Here is a 21,154-nt window from a genome sequence, read left to right on the forward strand (position 1 = left end):
AATTTCTCTGGACTTCCATAGAATTGATGGTGTGGTGCCAGAGCAAAGAGTATCTTACACTGGAGAGTACACATGGGTCTAGAGCTGTGCAGGATGGGTGGGGATGGGGCAATGCCAGGCCAGGTGTATATGCTCACATCAGCCAGCGCTGCAGGGCTGATCGCTGGTACCATCCACTTCCCGGGAGCATTGAACATGTGGCTGAGCTGCTTCACCCCTCTGCTTTCTGGTGAAACAGGAGCATGTGACCAATATTTTGTGCTGGCACAAAAAATGAACCTGGACTCTCACAGTAGCAGAGCACAGACTAAAAGGACAAATCTGATGACTTACTGGTTTATGAGTTCCTGCACTGATGTGCAGGTCTTCCCTGGGTGCTCCCATCCCAGGGCAGCATTTCTGTCACGTAAGCACCATGTCACTGTGGCCACACCTGTGCTTCCTCACTCTGAGGCTACAGATGTTTACTTGCTACCTGCCTGCAGCTGACCTTAAGAATGGTCATTCATGCCAGAAAGGTTGTCCCTTCCCACCAGCCTGCCCTGTATCATGTCCCTGTGCAGAGGAGGAAATAGGGACAGAGCACTTATCCTTACATGGAGAGTGATTTATAAGGTAAACACAAATGCCACCTCCTGGCAGTGAAGCAGTTGGCATCTCTGCCAGATGATGGTCAAACTGCAGGGTAAAACCCCTCATCCCCTGACTAGAAAAGATCTGATGCCTCAGTCCAAATTTTGCTGGGGGACTTCTGGTCTTCTGGCCACTGCCAGCTGGGGTTTGGTGCAAACAGCCCCAGTTATACTGGCTGTGTCTCATCCTTTTCCATGCACTTGTAAGTGTCTGCCCCATTGTCTTGGTGAGCTCCCTGTAGGTACCAAGCTGTTGTTAGAGCCTCTGAAGCCTTTCCTTCCCAGGCACGCAAGGCTGTGTGGCTGGGAAGTGGGAGCTGAGGTTGTATCACATCCAACACCTCCCGCAAGCTCTTAGCAAGTGAATTTGCAAACACACTGCGGCATCACTGCAAACACAGTGGCATCACAAATTGCAGCAATGTTTTTCAGACAACTTTAATAAACACACAGCTGTAAGTGGATATTATTTAAGATCATCATTAGACACAGAGGAGGCAAAGGAGGCAACGGTAAGCAAACAACTTCTCCAAGGAGAAGACCCTACATTTCTGCACTTGTCTGTATTTATATGAATGTGTGCATGTGGTGCAAATAGCTGTAACTGCAGGACAGGAACCTAAAGAAATGCCTACTCGCTCAAGGGTATCACTCAGTTTATTAAATTTAGGTGGTATTTGCTTCCAGGCAGAAAGATACACTTCTAGTAGTTTCCAGTTATCAAGTCTTTCTTAGACACTTCACCAGCAGCTTCTGATGAGTTACCCTGACAGCTGTATTTAACCACTACTGGAAAGGACAGAGCTGAAGTACAAACCTTTCTGCTGCACCAGTATCAGCATCAAGCACATGCTTGAGATCAAACATTCACATCACTTCTCTGCTTGCTGTGAGCCCTGCCAACAGCTGCACTGGTGTAAGGCCATGGCTGTAATTACCACAATACTTCGTAATGATCAATATCAGGGCATTTCTGATTCCTTATACTGTTATACCACTTCTTTCTGTGCTTCTACATGAGAAAGAGAACATTTAGCATCCTGCTTTGATGACTCAAGCCAGGCTCACCTTGTTCCCACAAATACACTCTGTACATCCAACCAAGCAGCTGCTCCTCTGGAAGATACGGGGTTGGATGCAGGTAAACCTCTGCTGCCAACACTGGCATCAGCCATTAGAAACTTGTGGCTGAACACCATTTCATTGCTTGGACTCCTGACCTGCCCTTTATCTGTGCTTTAATGAGGGAAAAGAAAGAAAACGTCAAACTCAGCTTAAATGGAGAAGAAATAACTGCCCTGTATCTAGGTTTGTCTCCAGCCTTTTTATTTTATACAAGGATTCAAGAACATATTTCAACTTTAGATAAACAGTGCAAGAGAGTTACAAGTACCTTGGTAACAGAAAGAAATAGATAAGTGTCCAGCTATGCCGATAAGTGAAATAATTCTTACTTCTGCAGATAGAAATGCATCTGTTTAAAGCAAAGATGGACTTCAGATATTCTGCTATACCTTAGCCCCTACCAAGCCCACCAGAAAACAACAGGCAGCTTGTCATTTGTAAATGAGAAGTAGCTGTGCTCTCAAAGCTTTTGAGACCCTGCCCTTAGTTAAAACATACATGTTATGGCACAAGAGCAGGCTGAAAGACAGAGACACTTGGAATCCCTATTTCTGGTTCTCCCTTCCCAGGGATGTTGTTTTTGTTCAATATTTTTCCTAGAGCACTACCCTGTCAAGCATGAGGCCTTTCACACCAGAACACCACAAATCACTATCTCGATAGCATCAAGCAGATGTTTTCTCCCCAGACAGACCTGTTCCCAGGGCTCCCCTCATCTAGCCAACCCAAGCAGCCACCAGCCAGGGGCTGGGGAGGGTGTCACAGCATTTTCAAGCAGGGTCGTAGCCCAGGAATGTCATTTCTAAGCACTGGAAAGGCCCAGGCTCTGTGCCAGCCTGAGAACAGGTTTGGGGCTTGTCCGGACTGGGCTAATTTCAGCTTGTTGAGCCACACCAGTGGTTGTTAGTCATCAGTAACTATGGTTTCCTTTAGGTTTGCTTTAGTTTAGAGTGATATCAAGTTGATATCCTGGGGGACTCGGCCAGTGGGCTCCCTGGGGAAGATGCCATGGTCAAATGCAGCCCCAGGTCATTTAATGGCAGCAGCTTGGGGAAACCACTTCAGGGCAACAAAGAGAAGGAGAAAAACTGAATAACCAGGAACCAACAAAAAGCAGGAGTGCAGATGGACTGTGTGAAAAGGTAGAAAAAATAAATCCAAGGGGGCCCAGGGTCAAGGAGGGAGGAAGCGTCACCACCACCGTCATGTCCCTCCTGGTAAAGAGGGGCTGAGCCCCTGGCACTGCCCTCACCTGCCTGCTGGTCTCATCCCAGCTCGGCTCCCTGAGGATAGGAGGGGTCACCCTCAGGGCCTGGAGGCCCTGTGGAAGTGGGAGCTCAACCCAGCCTTGGAGGAAAGACATCAGGAAGGGCTTCTCCTGCGTAACTGGTTTAACAGTTTCTTTGAGGTTTTGCTGTATTAATTGGGACTATCAGGTTTTATTCTTGTAACAGAACCACTAGTTTGGGCTATTAAATTGTTAAAAGATTAAAGCGGACAATCAGTAAATTCTTGGCTTTACATTTAAGGTGTGAAGGGGCCCATAAGAAGCTTTGAGGATAAAAAGGTGGATGGTAAACACTAACTGCAGAGAAATGGAAGTGACAGGGACTTTCCTTTCAGGTCTCCTTCTGCATCCATATGTTAGGACTGACTTCAGCATCCATATGTTAGAACTCCAACTGAACCACGTTTTGAAGAGGGTACAATGGTTTGATGTCCCTCCCTCCTCTTAATTTTGCTTTAGATGTAAAGTTTCTGCAGGACTGGTTGTGGGAATTTCTGCAATTGGAGGTTAAATTTGTATTGGCAATTCCAGTAAAAAAAAAAAATTTAAAAAAAGTTACTGCTCTTCAGAGCAGTAAAGTCATGTGAACTTGTCATATGTCTAGAAGTAAATAAACCTGTACAAATCCATGACTTGCATTTATCCTCTTCCAGGGTCTGATCTGTCTAGTGGCATTGTCTGTCCTTCAGCCAATGTCCAGCATTCGGGCGCGGTCATTTCGGACACACTACAAGATCAGGTAAGATTTTACCTTACAAGAAGGGCAGGACAAGGCAGAAAGGATGCCCAGTCAGTGACACTAGTCACCAGAGACTGGAGAGGCAGTCAAAGCTGGCCTAAAATCTCTGTCTAGTTTGAGGCACTCTCAGTCCCATCACTGGGCCCCCAGGGAGGGCAGGCAAAGAGCTCCCTCTGCCCTACCTGCACTGCTGGCTTTTGGCATTACCTTCCTCATGTTCTCATCTCCCCTTAAATTGCACATTCTAGAAACTGCTAATGTTAAAAATGTTTTTTTTCCCCTCTTCTTAGGAAATGGGCAAACCCAAACCCCATTATGTTTGCTCAGGCCAAGGCAAGTCTCCCTCTGGCAGGACACAGGAAATATGCTCAATGCTGTGCAGACCAGTAAAGCAGGAGACAGACCCAGCTCTGCCCTCCCCCTTGCCTCAGTACAACACAACTGAAACTCAAACCCAATCCCTGGGTGGCTCTTGGCCCAACCAGTCACAGTGACAGTGTTGGATCTAACATCTGCTAAACCTATGCCTCCAGCCAACAGTGGCTGCCCTTGTCAGGCACAGAAGCCTCCGGAAGCCCCAAAGCACAGCCCTACAAGCACAGACACTCCTACAGCTACGTGGGGACATTTTATAGTTCACCCACACCTCCAGTCTCCAAAACCTGGCACGGAGCCAACCCCACCAGGCATTCTGGGGTTAGGGCAGCAGCCTGTGCAACCCAGAGGCTGTGTGTGCTGGGAGGGGGCAGCAAAGGGTGAGCCTGGCCCCCCCTGAGCCAAAACAGAGCTGCCAGTGGGTGCCTGACCCACTGTCTCAGCCCATCCCTGCAGTGGTTAGAGGAGGTGTGTTGGATGATGGGAAGCAACAGGGAAATTCATTAAAATCCTACAATGCAACTAGAACAAACACCAAAGGAAAACAAACAAAATGTATCCCATCCTCACATCCCCTCTGGTAGGTGCTGCTTTGAGGCAGCCCCCTGGGTAGGGACACTGTCCAGTGCTGATCACCTCCAGCCCTCTCTGCCCTAAGGCAGCTGCCTGGGGCCGCAACCAGTCCCAAAGCTCCAGTTAGTAAAAAGCCCCATGTCTTTCTTATTACCAAGAAAAAAACAAATGGATTCCTGTTCATGGCTGGGGCCAGAGAAGGAGGAGGCAGCACAACTGTCTGTTGCACAGAGAATCCCACTGCGCATATTTTCATCTCTCTGTTACCTACCACGGTACTGCACTGCAGGTAGAAATTGAACCATTGTTACTTGGGTAAAAATGGTTTTCCAACTAGCATGCAAAGGAAAAGTACCCCAAACCCCAACCCCTAAGACTCATTCCCAGTCACTTAGATGTAGGAGACCTACATTTCAAATTGTCACCAGCTACGAGCTCTAGTCAAGAAACCCACTTGTGACCTTTCCAAAAAAAGGGAGTTCTGTGTTTTTGGGTCCAACAGCCACTGACAAACTGTGTCAGTTCAACCCACCAGACCTGCTTGTGCTCCTACATACGCTGCTGGAAGTGAAGGGCCATCTCTGCCACTTAGGAAGCACAAAGAACTGGAAAGAGCCCCTGAATGCAGCATGTAAGCGGCGCTGAGGATCCCAGTCTCTCCGCGGGAGGAGCCGGCTTTGCCCCGTGGCACCATCGCGCTGTTGGCAGCACCGCTCTGGCCACTGTCTGGGGAACAAGGTCAGCGCAATTGCATATTCACTGGAGGTAGCAGGAGAGCTGCCCTTGTAGGGGCTGGCCAACTTCCCCCAGAGCCCTCTCTGCAAAGTCTTGTTTCGGCCCCAAAAGCCAGTTTGTGGCAATAACAAAAGTAAAACAATGAGGTACAGAAAGAAGGGCCCAGCATTGGGGAAGACCAAGAAAGAAGAAAACAGCTTGAGCACTGCCAGAAATAGCAAACACTGAAACCTTTTGAAACCTTTTTCTCCTCCCTTTTTTTCGTTTTCCCTGTTGTGTTGTTTTGTTGGGGTTTTTTTTGTTTGTTTTTTTTTTTTTTGCCAAGGCGAATTAAATATGTCCTTGGTTGTTGGTTGGTTGGTTGGTTTTGGCAAGTGAAGCCCTCAGCCGCAGTCTGTTTCCTGGCCGTGCCAGTGAGTTACCGCCACAAGTGCGTGGGGCGATGACAGCCACCAAGAGGAGGAGGAGGAGGGAGGCAGAAGGCAAAGATTCTGCTGCTGGTCCCACTGACGCCGTGTCCGACTGCTTAGGAATAGCGTGTGTTTCTGGCTGCCTGTTGCTGGGGCTCTTAGAAAGTCTTTTGCCGCAGACATCGTCAGGACAGCTGTCCCGCTCCCGGAGCAGCTCATGTAGTCACCTGCACAGAGACAAACACGGCTGAGTCCCGACTGCCTTCTTACCTGGGACACGTCCCTGCAACCCCAGGGAGCTCTGCCACCAGCCCTGCCCTGGCCACCTCCTCCTCTCTGCATTCTGCATCTCCCAGTGTGGGACACAAGCCCATATCTGACCTCCAGCTGACTTTAACCACCTCCTGCTGCAACAGCTGGAAACCTATGGAGCAGACAGGAGTCCCTTAAAGAGGGCTGGGCTGGCACTGGAGAGAGCTCCTCAGGTTTCAGTAAGGCACTGGGAGCAGCACAGCCTCCAACCACCCATAGCAAGTTGGCTGCACTCGAGCAGCCCCTCAGCTGCTCCAAGCCAAAAGCCAGGTTGCCACAGTGCCTTCTCTTCTCGCCCCCCGGGCCAAGAGCAGTGTCTGCATGGACAGTTGTGGAGGCTGCAGGGACTGTGCTTGGGCCCTCTCGCCTGCGGGGGACCTCTCCCCGTTCTGCTACACTCACTTGTGTCTTGGAAATCCACATCATTCCCGATGTTGGCGTTGCCCAGCCGGTTGGTCATGATCTTTAGCTGCATGATTTGCTGGCGGATGGTCACTGTCTGGCTTGGTGATGTCCACCTCCACCTCTGGGTTGTTGATCGGTTAGCTAAGCCATCCCCATCCACTCAGGCAGGTAATGGGAAGGAAGAAGACAGGTTTAGATGATTCCCTCTCAGCTCACCTCACCTGTCCCTGTCACAGACAGCGGTGACAATCCAGCCTCTATAAGCCCAGAGAAGCTACAGTCGGTGGGTTGTGGAACATCCTTGTAGGGTGGTGTTTGATGAGGCAGCCACAGATGGCTGGAGCCATGCTGCCATGGCCAGACCCCAGCAGAGCCTCAGGCTCATCCTGAGGCATCTCAGCTTGCAGGAGGTGGCTGATGGCCTGCAGCATCCCGGCTTAGGGAGGGATTTTCCTGCAGGAAAGGTGAGGGGTTGCTCTCAGGCTGGTAACTGTGGACCCCACAGTGACCACTCCCCTGTGGAAAATCTCTGGGAGCTGAGGAGCATCTTCATCCTTGCTTGGTTAAACCTGTGGGGATTGACACCCAGCCGAGTAGTCAACCAGACAGGCCTCCAGGAAAGCTTCAGTTATCTGGAGCTGTCAAGCTAAACCCTGGCCCTCCTGCAGATCTGTGACCCTGTTGGCAGAGCTAAAGGTGTTGGGTCTGGGCTGGCAGAGCCTAGCCCAGAAAGTTCATGAAGAGAAGTGGAGAAAGATGCAGGTCCAGCAGTTGCCCATTCCTCTCAGACATCCTTTAACCTCAGCCAGGGTGGGAACTGTTTCTGCAGTTGTTTGATGTCACCTAGGTGCCTTTTCTCACGAGGAAACAGCATTTTGGAGCAGGTGTGGATAGAGAGACATGTATGCAATTCTCCGCAGCAGCTCTGGAGTTTGTGAGCTAAATCCAGCTCTGCTGCCTTCTGAGTGCATGTGGAATTGCAAAACTGCTTCAGTAGTAGAAAATTACACAGTTATTTCATGGCAAATGCATTTCAGTGCTTAATCCTCTGACACACAGCAAAATGGCACCAGGCCTGACATTCCCAGGTACCAGTTTTTCAGAAACACAACACTTCTATGGACAGGGACAGACTGCTCACTCTAACAAGTGGGCTGGCTGTGATGATGTGTAAGGCCTTTATCAAACCTCCCTCTCACTCCAGAATGGTGCAATCCTGGCACCTCGGCCCCACTCCATACCTGCCCTTGGTCATCCCGTTCCAACACTTGTCATCTGACGCTGAGCTGGCCATACTTTTTTGCTGCACAGGCTGCTGGGCAGGGGTATCCAGTAAGTCTTGAGAGCTGTCAGATTCCCTTTGGCATCTAAAACCTATAAGCAAAGGGGATGCTCAGGGCCAGGAGACCTCTAGGGCACCCCAGGCTGAGGAAAGGACAAGGATTCTGCCTATTTTTTTTTTGTTTGTTTTACATCACAAAGTCTGTTTTATGAAAACAAGGATGTGTCATCACCTTCCCTAAAGACCAACTGTCAACCCAATACCCAAGGCTGAAGGTTACATGCCAAGGACTGTTCTGGTACCACAAGATTAACCAGGAGGAGACCATCTTCTGGGCCATGAGGGAAATGCTTAGAAGCTCCTTGGTGAGAGCCAGTAGGCTCTGCTGGGTAGGACAGATGGGTGTCTGCGAGTGAGGAGCCTCTCACCTGTGGGACCATGGCAAATCCCACAGTTTGCCATCCACAGACCCAAAATCTGCATGAAGAAGGACCTCTGACCCCAGTATCCAGGCTGGACTGAGGCTGAACTACACCAATGGATAGGAGCCTCTCCAAATAAGTGTGGCCCCCAAATCCCTGGGAAATTGGTTATCAGCAACACAGACCCCACCCTGTGCAGAGGTAAGAAGATCAGGTCTGCTTAGCTCACACCCTCACTGGATGATCTCAGCTTCAGACTCATGATTGAGCAGCCTAGGTGGTCTGACCTGACCTGCAGGACCCACAGGGGAGTGATCTCCTCCCAGGGGACATCACACACCAGCACTCCTGTCCTGGTCACTGGCAGAAGGGAGCTCTGGAGACAAAACTCACCAGCATCTCCAGTGCTTGTGCAGAGGATTTGGCCTCCAATGTGACTTTTCCCCGTCTTTCTTGTCTTCGCTGCTGGAGCCTTTTGTGCTGATTTTGGGATTTCCACAGCCTTGGAATACCTGAAAAACAAATCAAACTCTCTATCCCATGTTTTGATGCCATTTCTTTCACTATTTAACACTCTAGAATTATGGGTGGTTTTTCCCTGTCTTAAGTATATTTATCTTTCCTACCTGCAAGATCTCAGAGATTCTGGCTTGGTTTCTGGTGCCAGATGTGTTTTCAGCACATTGTAACTTGTTTTGGTTACCCTATCAAGCAAAATGTTCAGCACTAATGCATGTTTTTGGATGAGTCATCAATGTTGATATTAAATTATTTATAGTAATTTTATCTCTTCTTCTTATGATTGGAAAATAAAATCTTGGGAAGAACAAGATGGGAATTGATCACACTTGTTACACTAGAGATGTGGGCTTCATGATTGCAGAGCATGGGAGCTTCATTGATTTGGACAACAGCAGAGGTGGGACTATCCCCATGACTCCTACAATCAGCGCCCGCACTTGGGAAATTAATGCCCTCTGAGCAGGGCAGTGCAAGGACAGCAGATGTGCCACAAACCGTCAGGTTGGATGTTTCAGGGACAAATTAGGCAATGGAACTGATTTATCCCCTATCTTTGGGTACCTCCTACCATCCTAACTACCTGCCCAGGTGGGCTTTGTAGCCAGAGGTCAGAAGAAGCACGTTGAAAGTACAAATCCTCAGACTTGGCCTCTAGGATGAGATGAAAGATGTCCTGGAAGCGCCTGTTTCTCCCAGTCTCTGCATGACCTGTCCAGGTAGTGACACCTCTGTTGCAGATCACCAGTGCTGCGCAGCTGAGCCTCATTGGTGGCAGGAGTGCTCAGCCAGCCAGGCTGAACAAAGCATCAGAGGCCAGGAGGGACTTTGAACTGTCAGTCTGAGTCAGAAAACACCAGCCTTTAGAAAGAAAGCCATCTGATCTGAAAAGAGGGCTCCAAGCTTGTTGTGGTTACCAGGGTACTGTCAGAAACCATTGATAAATGTGACTTTGCCTGGTGTCCCCTTACAGCAGAGGAGTCAGGACCGCAGGCAGGAGCACTGCTGACACAGCTCGTGCCACCCGCTGAATGTGCTGGTGAGTGGATTCTGACAGCAATCAGCAAAGTCCTAACCTATGCAAGCGTCCTTTCAGTGACAATGGGGCTTGTTGGTGTGTCTGAGGGACATTCAGCCTCCAAAGGCCTCTCCTGGGGTGCTCTGTCCTGTTGAACTAGACAGATCTGATGACTCCAGCAGTTCAGCACCAAGCCAATTTGTTCATCTGTCTCCTTTGCTCTGTGCAAAATCCTGCCCTGAAAACCGCACGTGGAACATTTTCAACTTGGTTCTAACAAAATAAAACCAATTTTGTTTCACTGCTGTATCCTGTGGGCCTATTACTGCTGTTGGCAGCAGACAACTCTTGCAGAAGGTAAAAGCCTGGGGTCGTGTCCAGGACAGTGGCTCCTGTAGCAGCTCCAGCACAGCGTGGTACCAAGGTGATCCTCTTGCCATCCCAAGGGCTTCAGGTGAGCAACACAAGTTACTGCTGGACAAAACATGTCTCCTGCAGACTGAGGTGATCAATAGTCTCCTGCACGATGAGAGCAAATAGGTGTTTGCTGCCTCTGATCGCTCCTGCTGCCTGAAATCCATGAGAGAGCCACAGGGATCAAGAGGAGGAGGCAGAGAGAGGGCTCTGTGGTGCTGTGAACACAGGGCCCAGTACCAAAAGTTTTTCTTTCCATTTTTTTCCCAGATCCCAGGAAAACCCATGACTGAAGGTGTCACCAGGTTCAAGGGCCACTTCTGGCTCTTCTCGCAACTGGCAGACAGTGCCCATGGCCCAGGCCATGTTTGAAGCCCTCAACTGCAGCTCGAGCCTGCTGCCCTAGGCCCTGACAGAGAAGACCCCCAGGACTGCTCTGAGACAGTCTCAAGCTCATGTGACGACAACATCTTTCACCTGATGGCTTTGCTGCGCTCAAAACAGTGCCACCAGCAAAAAGTGGTCACCAGGTCACACCGAGGAGCTTATCAAACATGTTTGGTTGCTCCAGTTGAGCACCAATTAGATTATTTTCCCCTTGGAAACATCTTTCTTGTGAATGATGCCATGTTTTCCCACACCATGGATTTGCTTTTATGAGGACAGCCTCAGTCTCATCTTACAAGGGAAGAAAGAATATGGCCTTTCATGTCAGGAAAGAAACCTAAACTTGTTTGCATGCTGTTGTTAGTGCTTTGATGTGTGCCAGTGAATTCCTGCTTGCCAAGCAATACTTGTAGCCCATCCCTTCTCCAAAACCCAGTTAGGACCAGTCCCGCTCCTTTCATCTGCATCTCTGCCCTAACTACGGGATAGCTGCAGGACCTGGGGAGTGTCTGGACAAAAGGCAGAAGCCCTGGAGGGCTGCTTTTGTTCCCAAAGCTTCTCTTACCTATAGCTACAGAGGTGATTGTGGTTAAGTGGATAAATATACCAAAAATAGAAGACAGCTTCATAATATATACTTCTTGGAAGACAGGTGAGCCTCATGAGAGTCTGCTTTGTACTCTGGACTGCCAGATTGCAACTCCGTCCCACGATACAACCTGATAGTCCAGTGTTGCCATGGCAGAACATCCCCCCGAGGCAGGTTAAAGCAGCGGCCTTCTGTCACTGGGTACTGTGCTCTTGCTGTAAACACCTCAGCTTGGCCAAAAGATCTCAGGACTCTTCAGACACAGAGGCCCCTGACAGCAAATGCCACCCTGCCTCTCCCAGTCACTGCATATGCAGTCCCATGTCCTGTGCCTGTACCCAAAGGAGGCTGGCTGGATGTGTCAGGGAGCAATATTTGGAAACACTGAAGAAGGTTTTTGCCTAAGATGGGTGGTTTCCTATCATTAGAAGAGAGGACGTTTGCTCTCTTTCACTCTTTTATGTCCTTCAGCTCAGTCAAATAGTCAGCACAAAAAGCATTTGGTCCTGGCAGTTACACATGATGTGTCCTCAGCCAGGCCCAGGCACATGCTCTTACCTTGGCTGTGATGGAATCTTTGTTTTCTTGCAAGTTGGAAATAGCTTCAGCAATCCTCATGTGAATGGTCCCTATTACAGTGTCCACATTGTAGGGTCCGTCAATTCGATCAGCCACCACGATCAGGGAATCTGGGGAAACAAGGCATCTCATCATCACTCTGTACAAACCAAGGTAAAGATCACGCTCATGCTGGGTGGGAAAAGCTGCCAGCCCCTCAGCAGGCTGGCTGGGAGACATCTCCCCATTTTCACTACTGCACAGGTTCTCCTTTTCCTTACTTAAGTCAAGCCACACTCTATGGCACAGGAACAGAGGCCACCTCCTGCAAATGGTAAATGCAACCTGTATTCACCCAAAGTGATCCGCATTTCCCGGGCTGACACAGAAAGGAAAACCAGAAAACTGGTGCAGAAGTATTAAGAAACACACAGCAATACTTGTCCCACCCTCTCCTAACTCACTGCATGTCTTCAGCAAAGCACTGCAGCCAGCAAAAGGTGGGACAAATGAGGCCAATGAAGTGCCAGAGGTACTGGGTGTGGGCAATAGCTTCCGTAGCAGTGGAGTGAAAAAATGAGTTAATTCTTCTCTCTCTGGAAGGATGACAGTGACCAACAAGGAAAATATCAGTCTATAACAGCAGAGAAGTAGACCATAATGCCCACAACTAACTGGTAAACAGGACAGGGAGTGACTGAGGGGTGCCTCTTGCTCTCAGCTCCTCTTGGAGGATTGTCCTCTTGATGTCCAGCCACTCCTGCCTGGGCTGGAAGTTCCTGCCTGGATGGCTGCTTTGGGACTGTGCTTGGCTTATATAGAATTACCAGGCTCTGTTTACCTCCAGAGATGATTCTCAACACTCCAGCTGGGGCTGAAGCAAGGTCAGTCTATATGTAAGGGGTGACTTTTTTTGTATTCTGGGAAATAACATCTCCTGCAACACTGAAGAGCTTGCAGTTTAACTCTGCTGCCACTCAGGGATTGTGGTGTCATCTTTGAGACTATATTTCAGATAATTTTAGCCTGCACAGGCACTAATGTTGGGATACAGACATTTCAATCAAAGGCTACACCCAAAAATTACTAATAAGTTATATTTGAACCACTTACTATAAAAACCTCCCTTAATTTGACCTGCCCTAATTTGTCAAACTGAAAGAGTAATTCTGTGTTTAATGTAACAAAATCCTCCCTGCCTACACAGAAGGGCTTGGAGAGGGGTGAAGGATGGATAACACTGTGAACTGTTGCCTTTGATTCCACATTTTGCTCCTGTCCTTGATCAAACTGTGACCTCTGACACTGAAATGTACAACAGCAATTTGAAAGAAACTCCAATTTCCTCCTCACCATCACCCCTTGACAATGATGTCTCTTGGGAAGAGGAAGCCACAGTAAGTGCAAAATGCACGTGGAATTGCTTTCTTGTCAATCAGGGAGAGCTGTATAGTGACCTTTCAGGAGATGTGCAGCCATCCTGCCTGGAGAGCAGTGACAGGGAACGGTTGGCTGGCTCTGGTCAGAAAGGTTAAAGCACACTGAAGTCCTGGTTAAACCCCTGGGGGAGGGAATATTCCTCCTCCTTCTTCACGGCAGCCTCCCAGTTGCTCTCATGCGGAGCACTTCCAATTAGCCACAGTTTGTTAGGCCCAGAACAAGGTGGTAGCTGCACCTCACTGGGCAGTGCCCCGGCCTTGGTTGCTGCAGTTCCAGATCGATTTTGCAATGTCCCTTGAGAGGCAGGGGACACTCCTTGAACTCCATCAGGATTTTTATTGCTAACACCAGCACGTGCCAACCATGAGCCAGCCTGCCGGGCTGCATCTGGGCAGTGAGCTGGCAGCCTTGCTGGCCAGGCAGTGGGTGCCAAGGTAAGGGAAAAGGCCAAGCCCAAAGTTCATCTCCTCTGGTGCCTGCCTTGCATGAGCACAGACAAACACCAAAGCTCCCTCAGGTCTCAAAGCACTCCTTATGTAGAGCCTGAGAGAGAAAGAGGAGTTTGCTGCGTGATGCTCTGTGGGCACAAGGAGGAGTGAGAGCTTTACGACTGCAAACAACCTCCACTGAGCCTCCAACCCTCCTGTCTTTCCTTGCCAAACACTGCCTCAGTGAGTTCAAAGGGTGCTGTGACAGACAGCTGTGCTGCAGCAGAGTAAGGCCATCTTACCCATCAGGTACTTCCACTCGGTGTTCAGGTCTGCCTGGTTGGCCAGGCAGCCCTTCACAACGTTCAGGCAGTAGTTGTTGCAGGGCCTCACGCTGGACATGCCCCGGCAGTGCGGGCAGTACATCAGCTTCATGATGGCGCGAGTGCACTCGTGGCTCAGGGACACCTGGGGGAGATAGATCAGAGTCAAGCACACAGGCTGGTCAGGGGGCATGTGGATGAACTCTCCCTTGCCTGGGGTGAAGGAGCTTGGTGTGCTCTGAAAGGCAGCACAGCTCCCCAGGTGTGTGGCCCTGGGAAAGCCACTTCCCCTCTCATTGCCATTCCTTCCCCTCATCTTTCCTCAGGTGTTACTCCTGTTGGAGGGACAAGACCTTCAAGGCAGCCAGTTCCTCAGGCTGCGTTTGAACCCAGCCTTCCACGAAAAACCTTTATGTGAGCACCAGCACCCCGTTTCCAGCCTGGTCTGGTGGCCACAAGGACAGCCCAGGCTGCCCACCAGCTGTAACCTTGATCCCTGGAGCCTCTGCAATCAGTGCACCACCATGCCCCTTCTGCAGGAAGGGTTTGTTGCCACTACCCTGTGGACACAGGCATCCCACCACAAACTGCATCTCCGGCTTCCTGGGGGGATGCACAGTGGGGCCCTGGACACAGAAAGTTCCCAGCTGGAATTTTTGGAAAGGAGAATGGTAATGGGGGAAGGCTTGCACAGTTCTGAAAATAAGGGCAATTGAGAGCACTTGACAGTGGAAGTGGTTGCTCTCTGTGAGCACTCGAGGAGCCGCAGGCAGCCGGTGACATGGGCCAACACACGCCGTGCCAGCAGCTCACAGGCACTGCACGTGCAGCCGGTGCTGTGCAGAGCTGACTCGGGAGGTGGCTTTGTCACCTTTAATTAAACCACCCTGGTCCATCAAGCACAGAGCCAGTGCAGGTGCAGAGCCCAGAAAGCACGGCCACAGCCTCTGCAGCACATCCCCCCAGACCATCAGCCATGGGACAGCATCCCCCTTCAACTGCTGTGGGCAAGGGGCTGTCAGTGCACGGAGGAGTGAATAACAACCTGGCAGACCCTGCAGAGATGCTGGCAGAGCTCCATGCCTCCCCTGTCTTGTTGCTAAAGTGTCTTCTCCTTTGTGGTCTTCTTCCATCTTTGCTCAGATCCATTTGCAATTCCCTTGTCAAACTTTTAAAACCATTTACAAAAAAAAAAAAGAGTGTCTGCATGCAAGTCTCCCTTGCTTCCAGGTACTTGACACTCACAAGGAGCTCAGAGGGGAGAAAAGTGATGAAAGGGTCAAATCTTGACATGGAAAAATCCCTGAGCTTTGAGCTGCAGCTGCAATGCTGAAACTGCCCTGATCTCCTTATTATTTGTGAAAAATACTTTGAACGTATGCAGTTCTGAGGTACTTTGAGATAGTGTGAACCTGCTGAGCCCAATATTAGAGGTTGCAAGAGAAAATCCCTAAGCTTCCCCTCTACTGAAACTGTCTGCACAGTAGCACCCCACTTGCAGTAAGCCTCAGGAAAACTGATGCTGGATGGTGCTGAGGCTTCATCGGGCAGCAATGCTTTAAAATAACCTTGTGAGAACCTTTTTCACGATGAGGACAAAAATTTCTAGGTCTCAGAGAGAGAACCCAAACAGAGCCTGCTTCAGGGAAGCCTTGGTAGCCAGAAGCAGGCCCTGAGATGACTCTGGATAAACGCTGTGTCCCACTGTGGCCAGAGGGGTTGAGCCTGGCAGGGACCTCTCACACATCAAAGCTTTCCTTGGCTTCCTGGACCAGCTTTCTGGCTCCTTCCTGAGACAACTCCCACAGGCAGATCCCGGTGCCCAGCTGCCATGCGGCTCAGTCACCAGGAGATGGAGGCTCCATCCTGCCGTACCGCATGGCTGCCACAAGCTTCATCCATGGGAGAAGCGGTGAAGCCACTGCGCTTCCTGCCTCAGCGATCTCAGAGGGGATGCAACAAAGCAGAGGGACAGGCAAACATCTCAGGGTTTAAATAATCATGGCTGAATAGTGACTGAAAGGCAAAGGTAAGAGCACAGGTTGTAGGTGCAGACCTTTCAAATCCAGAGCACTCACACAAAAAGCAAGAGATCCAGCTGGGAAAGGAGCTGTGACCTCCCCTTCCCTGGGCAGGGTATAGATGTACATGGATTTTACAGTGACACTCCAACACAATCACGCAGCCTGTGCAGGCCTGAACACAACTTTGTCCCTGTGTTTTATTGGCATGGCCCGTCACTGTTCATCCCATATCCAGCCATGGCCCTGGAGCACTGTAACCTCCCACCCCACAGGCCAGCTGCACAGCCCAGCACCTGCAGCACAGGTGAGTCGCTTGGGTGAGCCACTTTCCACAGCACTGATGGGGACAGATCATTGTCTGCACCCACATACCTCCATGGTCACACTGCACAGCCTTTTGGAGCGCAGGGAGATGAGGTGCTCTGGGTGGAAAACAGGAGTGCAGCATTGCCTGCAGGAAGCTGCCCTTAGGCAGTGCAGGCCAGCCCCCCCGGGACAGAGAGGACAGCCACCAGCAGCAAGGACACGAAGCTACTGACAGCCTGCCAGAACCTGTGGGGTACACTGAGAGGGGCAAGAGACACATTTTGGCTCAGAAAAGCATCTCCAAGATGCTTAAAGTATTGTTTAAACCCAGCCCTGCACTGGAGCTACACAAGGGTGACCACAGCAAGCCCATATTTCAGTGAAGCTTGTGACAGGCCCAGTGGGCATTTCACAAGTATTGCTGCTTGCAGAATTCATTCTGGCCTCTGCATTTACTTTGTGTGTGTCAGAAAGGACCTTCACACCGTGAGCTCGGCACTTGCTCTCCCACTAAAGAGTGACCACGCAGGGCCACCCGTGCCCGGCCACCCTCAGAGCTGCAGAAGAGCAGCAGCCATGAGCGCCTGCTCCTTGGTGCCCACCCACTCCATCTGCCCTCTGGCACGGCGGGCGAGCGTGGGCAGCTGCCAAGGCTCCCCATGGTGCAGACAGCTGCCTTCTGTCCTGCAGCCCACCTCCCTCCAACCTCTCCTCGGCTGTCAGCCAGCCACACTGCCTGTCACCAGCCACACCACCCACCACCACACCGGTGCCCAGGCAGCTACGGTGGGTTGCTGCCACTGTCTTGGGGCAGTGGGTGCAGGCAACAATGGTGTCCGAGGCTCAGGCTCAGCTGCTGAGAGTCTGGGGGGAAAAAAAAGCTGCTTCTGCAGCTCAGCAAGGAACATTTCTGGATGTCAGAGAGAGGTGTGTGTGCACTGGTAGCCTGTCACTCTTGCACGGTGGCTTTTTCTCCTGGAGGACAGTGCAGTGCCCTACTGCCTCACAGCAGGGAGCCTGGCCTCTGCTCCCTGCCCCACAGAATCTCCTCTGAAGACAAGCAGGTGAAACATCCATAATCAGCTGATACTCTGTTGAATCTAGCAGGTGCCAACTGTTCAACTTAATCTCTTGGCAGAAAGGATAAGTATTAATTTTTTGCAGGTGCATGACACCAGGCTTCATTCCCTTTCCCCAGGGAATGACTCCAACCTCTCCTGTTGGCAGAAGCACTCCTTCGGCACAGGGAGGCTGCAGAGGTGAACCAAGAACAGAGGGATTAGAGAGCAGGAAGAGGAATCTCACAGAGTATTTTCTCCATGTTTTGCTTGGCTGGAGCTCAGTTTCTTATCGTTCCACCCAGCCCATGGACTACTGCTCCACACAGGGTACAAGGGGGTGAGGGCTTGGGGCTCCCAGAGCCCCTCCCAACCCTGATCCTGCACCATCCCTTTAAGTGACTTGCAGTATATTAAGGAACAGAGCCCTTCAAACATCTCTCAGTCCTCATGGATTAGTTTGCTGAAGTTAGCTTCCAGGTTTTTTTCATGAATGCTGTGTCCTCTCAGGGGAATACCAGCCCCTGTTAGGAGGGGCTGCGCTTCCCTCCCAGGGTACGGATACAGCAACACAAACAGGAGAGTGCTGCAGATCCCCTGCCTGCTCACCTGTAGGGCCCAACCAGCTCCAGCAGTGGCACTGGGGAGAAGAGCTCCTTGGGTTGGATATGAGGGACCATGCACCTTCCCTCCATGCCAGCTCCCTCCAGAAAAATGCCCGCACAGTGGGAGTGAGGCAGTTTCTCCAGGCTGGCAGGAGGTCCAGACTGACCTCCACCTGCACACTGAGATATCTTGACTTCCTAGCGCTTTTGCTTTCACCTTTCAGTCTTCAAAAGAACCCAAAACATTATGAGTTACCCCCTGCCCAACAGCTAAGACCTGCTGGAGAGCACCCCGGTTTCCCAGCACAGAACTGCAATAACTGATTGATCAATAAGCAACGTCCTCCGTTCACCACAGGTGGCCTGAGGGCAGGAGCATGAAAACTCCTGCAGATGGAGTGAAACCTGACATAATTGATTCATCTTTAACTGATCTTGCACAGCATGAAGATAGTACATGACAATAATTGATTTCTCTAAGTACCATCAACCTGGCCCAGCCTGTGGCTGGTTCTCCTTTAAGGACACTTTAGTGGCACCTGTAGTCTTTTCTTAGCTCAGTGATCTAGAAACTGCATTAAGATGTCAAGAGAACAGGCACAATACATTGGAGAAGCCATTTCCAAAGAATATGAAAAAAAAAATCATTATTGAGAGGTATGGCTTGGAGCCAGGGAACTCATTCACTTGTCAGAGGTATAAATAAAAATGCAAAACAAAGCTAAGCTCAGCTTAAAAATACATTGATCCTATGTCATTGCTCAGTTAAAATCCACATACTCAATTCTGACCCCAGTGACATCCATGGGTACAGTCCTCTAAAGTGTACACCCAGTGATGAAGTGATAAGGAAAAAATACTATCTTCTAAGATATACCCAAAATAGGGGACAAATCATATTAAGCAGTAAATCACTTTAATTAAAACTACTTTACAGCTGGGAATACAGTAGTAACAAAGACATAATGCAAGGGGAACAGGTGGCTGCCTTATAAAAAGCCCTATTCCACCATAAGCACTGACATTTCAAGGAGGTTGTCATCAGGTATTACCCCATGACTGTGCCTGTAGCCAGGGCCGAGCTCTGTGCTTTTCCACGGCGATTCTCCAAAGCCTGATGTGCCCATGCTTTGTTGATGGAGCCACCCAACCAGATGTGAATTGCTGGAGGGTGTGAAGGACCAGGAATCAGAATGGGGAAAATCTCAGAAGTGGAAAAAGATGTACAGTGATTGAAAGGACTTTATGATGCAGACTTTACAGTTATTATGTATATATATATTGCATGCTTCCCCGGAATTTGTATTTCCCGGCCTGTTCACCTCCCCGCTCCTCTGTTTCTCTGCCCATTTGGCTGGAGAAGCTGCAGAAAGGGGACAGCCTCCATTCACCCCTTCTCTCCCCGGCTCCTCCCACGTTCCTCCCTCTTTTGCCCGTGTCCCTATCCTGGTTTGTCCCCCCACTTGTCTGTCTCATGCTCCGCCCTATGTTCTGGCCCTTTCCCCTCCCGAGCTGATAAAAGACCGGGTGCACAAGTGAATAGAGCATTCTGCCTGCATTCCACCCTCGTGTCGTGGAACCGTGCTGTGCCATGGTCCCATCCTCCGCTTTTGGACCGCGGCAAGAGGGAAATGCTTTCCTAGAGCCAAGGACCTTTACAGACTCTCCTGTCTCATGTCCTGGCCAGCACTGGAGCTTGCTCACAACAATTTTGAGGTGGGATTTGCCATGTGACTCCTCAGCACACTGTTTGCTCAGTAACCAGAGGAGAACGGGCATGTGTGGAGATAACAGGACAGAACATTGAGAACACATAATTCTCTATTCAGAGTGGCATCCGTTTCCTTAATTTTTTCCTCCTCCTGAGCAACGTTTAAATCAATTACAGTAAAATGAATGACTTTCACAAGCCATTTGCTGAGTGGATGGGCTGGGGGATTAGTCGCTAGCTGGGTTCCTTGCCACTCCCCAGCCAATTTAGAAAACATTCAGTGTGAAAAGCTCCTAACAAAAAAAAAGCTTCTGCCCTGTACTTTATTAATATGCTTTCCAAGCAGAGAATCACAGAAACACAGGAGGCTTGAGGATGACAACCTACTCTCTCCCTGCACGCTTAAGGAGAGTTAAGTTATTCTTCATAGGACCTAAACATAACTTTGGAACAGCTATACATTTTCTGAAGCAAAAACATAGGGAGGAGAAACTACTTCTAGATGAGGAAAGCACTCAGCTCAAACACAAGACACCACTGCACAAGCATTTGATGGACCAGAGACACCTGAGCGCAGACAGCTCTTGGGAGGGCTTTAGTCTCTGCAGGACACACAGCAGCAGGGCAGCACTCTGGTCGAAACAGGCTAGACTTTTCTAGAGGAAAAAGCCTTCTTATCCTTCTTCTGCACCTTTAAAGAGCAAATCAAACTTTTGATTTGCATGTTCAACCCAAGTTATCCATCTTTGCACACCTACACATGCTCACAGGTAACAAGAGCACTTTTCCCTCAGCCCCACCACGATCTGTTCTTTCTCCCACTAAAGCTCCTACCCAGGTTACATGCTGATTTTCCAAACAGCACCCACTGATTTGTAGACCTCTTTACAGCGTAAGAGTTGGTGCAAAGAACAGTGCAATTCCTCCTGACCCTGGACCTCGCTGAATATGGAACAGTGGAGGGTTTTTTACCCTTCTGACATAGGATCTCAATTGACAGGTCACACAGAAGAACAGAGAGGGGCAAAGAGGAGACACATTTTCTGCCATTACCCTAATGCCTATTGCTTGGGAAAAAACGCAAAGCCTCTGAAACCCCCTGAGCAATATCAGGGCACAAACAGATCATGGAAGCAATTATATGAGCCTTATGTGTTATTGAGTTTTCACCAGCACTCAGCTAAAAGCTGCTACGCCCTCCTTAATCCAAAACCCAAGTCAATTATTTCCTGAAAAGGTGGCTGGAAAGACCCAAGTGTAGGATGCAGAGAAGGCGGCCTCAGGAAACTGCAGCCAAAGAGGCACTAGTGCTGGCACAAGTTCCACACGTCACATCCAGGAGTTACATGGTGTTTTTGATCAAGCAATGCTTCTCCTTACCCCTCCCAGCTTCCAGAGGAAGGTTGAGCTTTAGGAAGCCACAGGACAATCATTTCAACAGTGGCAGTACCGAGCTCCTACCACAGCAGCACAGTG

The 21,154-nt window shown here is 49.9% G+C and overlaps 1 protein-coding gene across 1 annotated transcript in view; it reads right to left on the minus strand.

Moving 5' to 3' along the window:
• Positions 1-1,937: 1,937 nt before the first annotated feature.
• The window catches only part of GPC1 (glypican 1), a 199,844-nt gene continuing 180,627 nt past the window's right edge, over positions 1,938-21,154 (minus strand). The window contains 12 exon segments of the mRNA XM_032698303.1: positions 1,938-6,078; positions 6,081-6,104; positions 6,592-6,685; positions 6,687-6,730; positions 6,733-6,753; positions 7,071-7,084; positions 7,836-7,890; positions 7,893-7,968; positions 8,692-8,750; positions 8,753-8,810; positions 11,784-11,914; positions 13,954-14,119. Coding sequence (XP_032554194.1) covers positions 5,798-6,078; positions 6,081-6,104; positions 6,592-6,685; positions 6,687-6,730; positions 6,733-6,753; positions 7,071-7,084; positions 7,836-7,890; positions 7,893-7,968; positions 8,692-8,750; positions 8,753-8,810; positions 11,784-11,914; positions 13,954-14,119 — 1,023 coding nt within the window. The 3' untranslated portion in view covers positions 1,938-5,797.

The sequence above is a fragment of the Chiroxiphia lanceolata genome, chromosome 10 (assembly GCF_009829145.1).
Source record: "Chiroxiphia lanceolata isolate bChiLan1 chromosome 10, bChiLan1.pri, whole genome shotgun sequence".
Classification (NCBI taxonomy): Eukaryota; Metazoa; Chordata; class Aves; order Passeriformes; family Pipridae; genus Chiroxiphia; species Chiroxiphia lanceolata.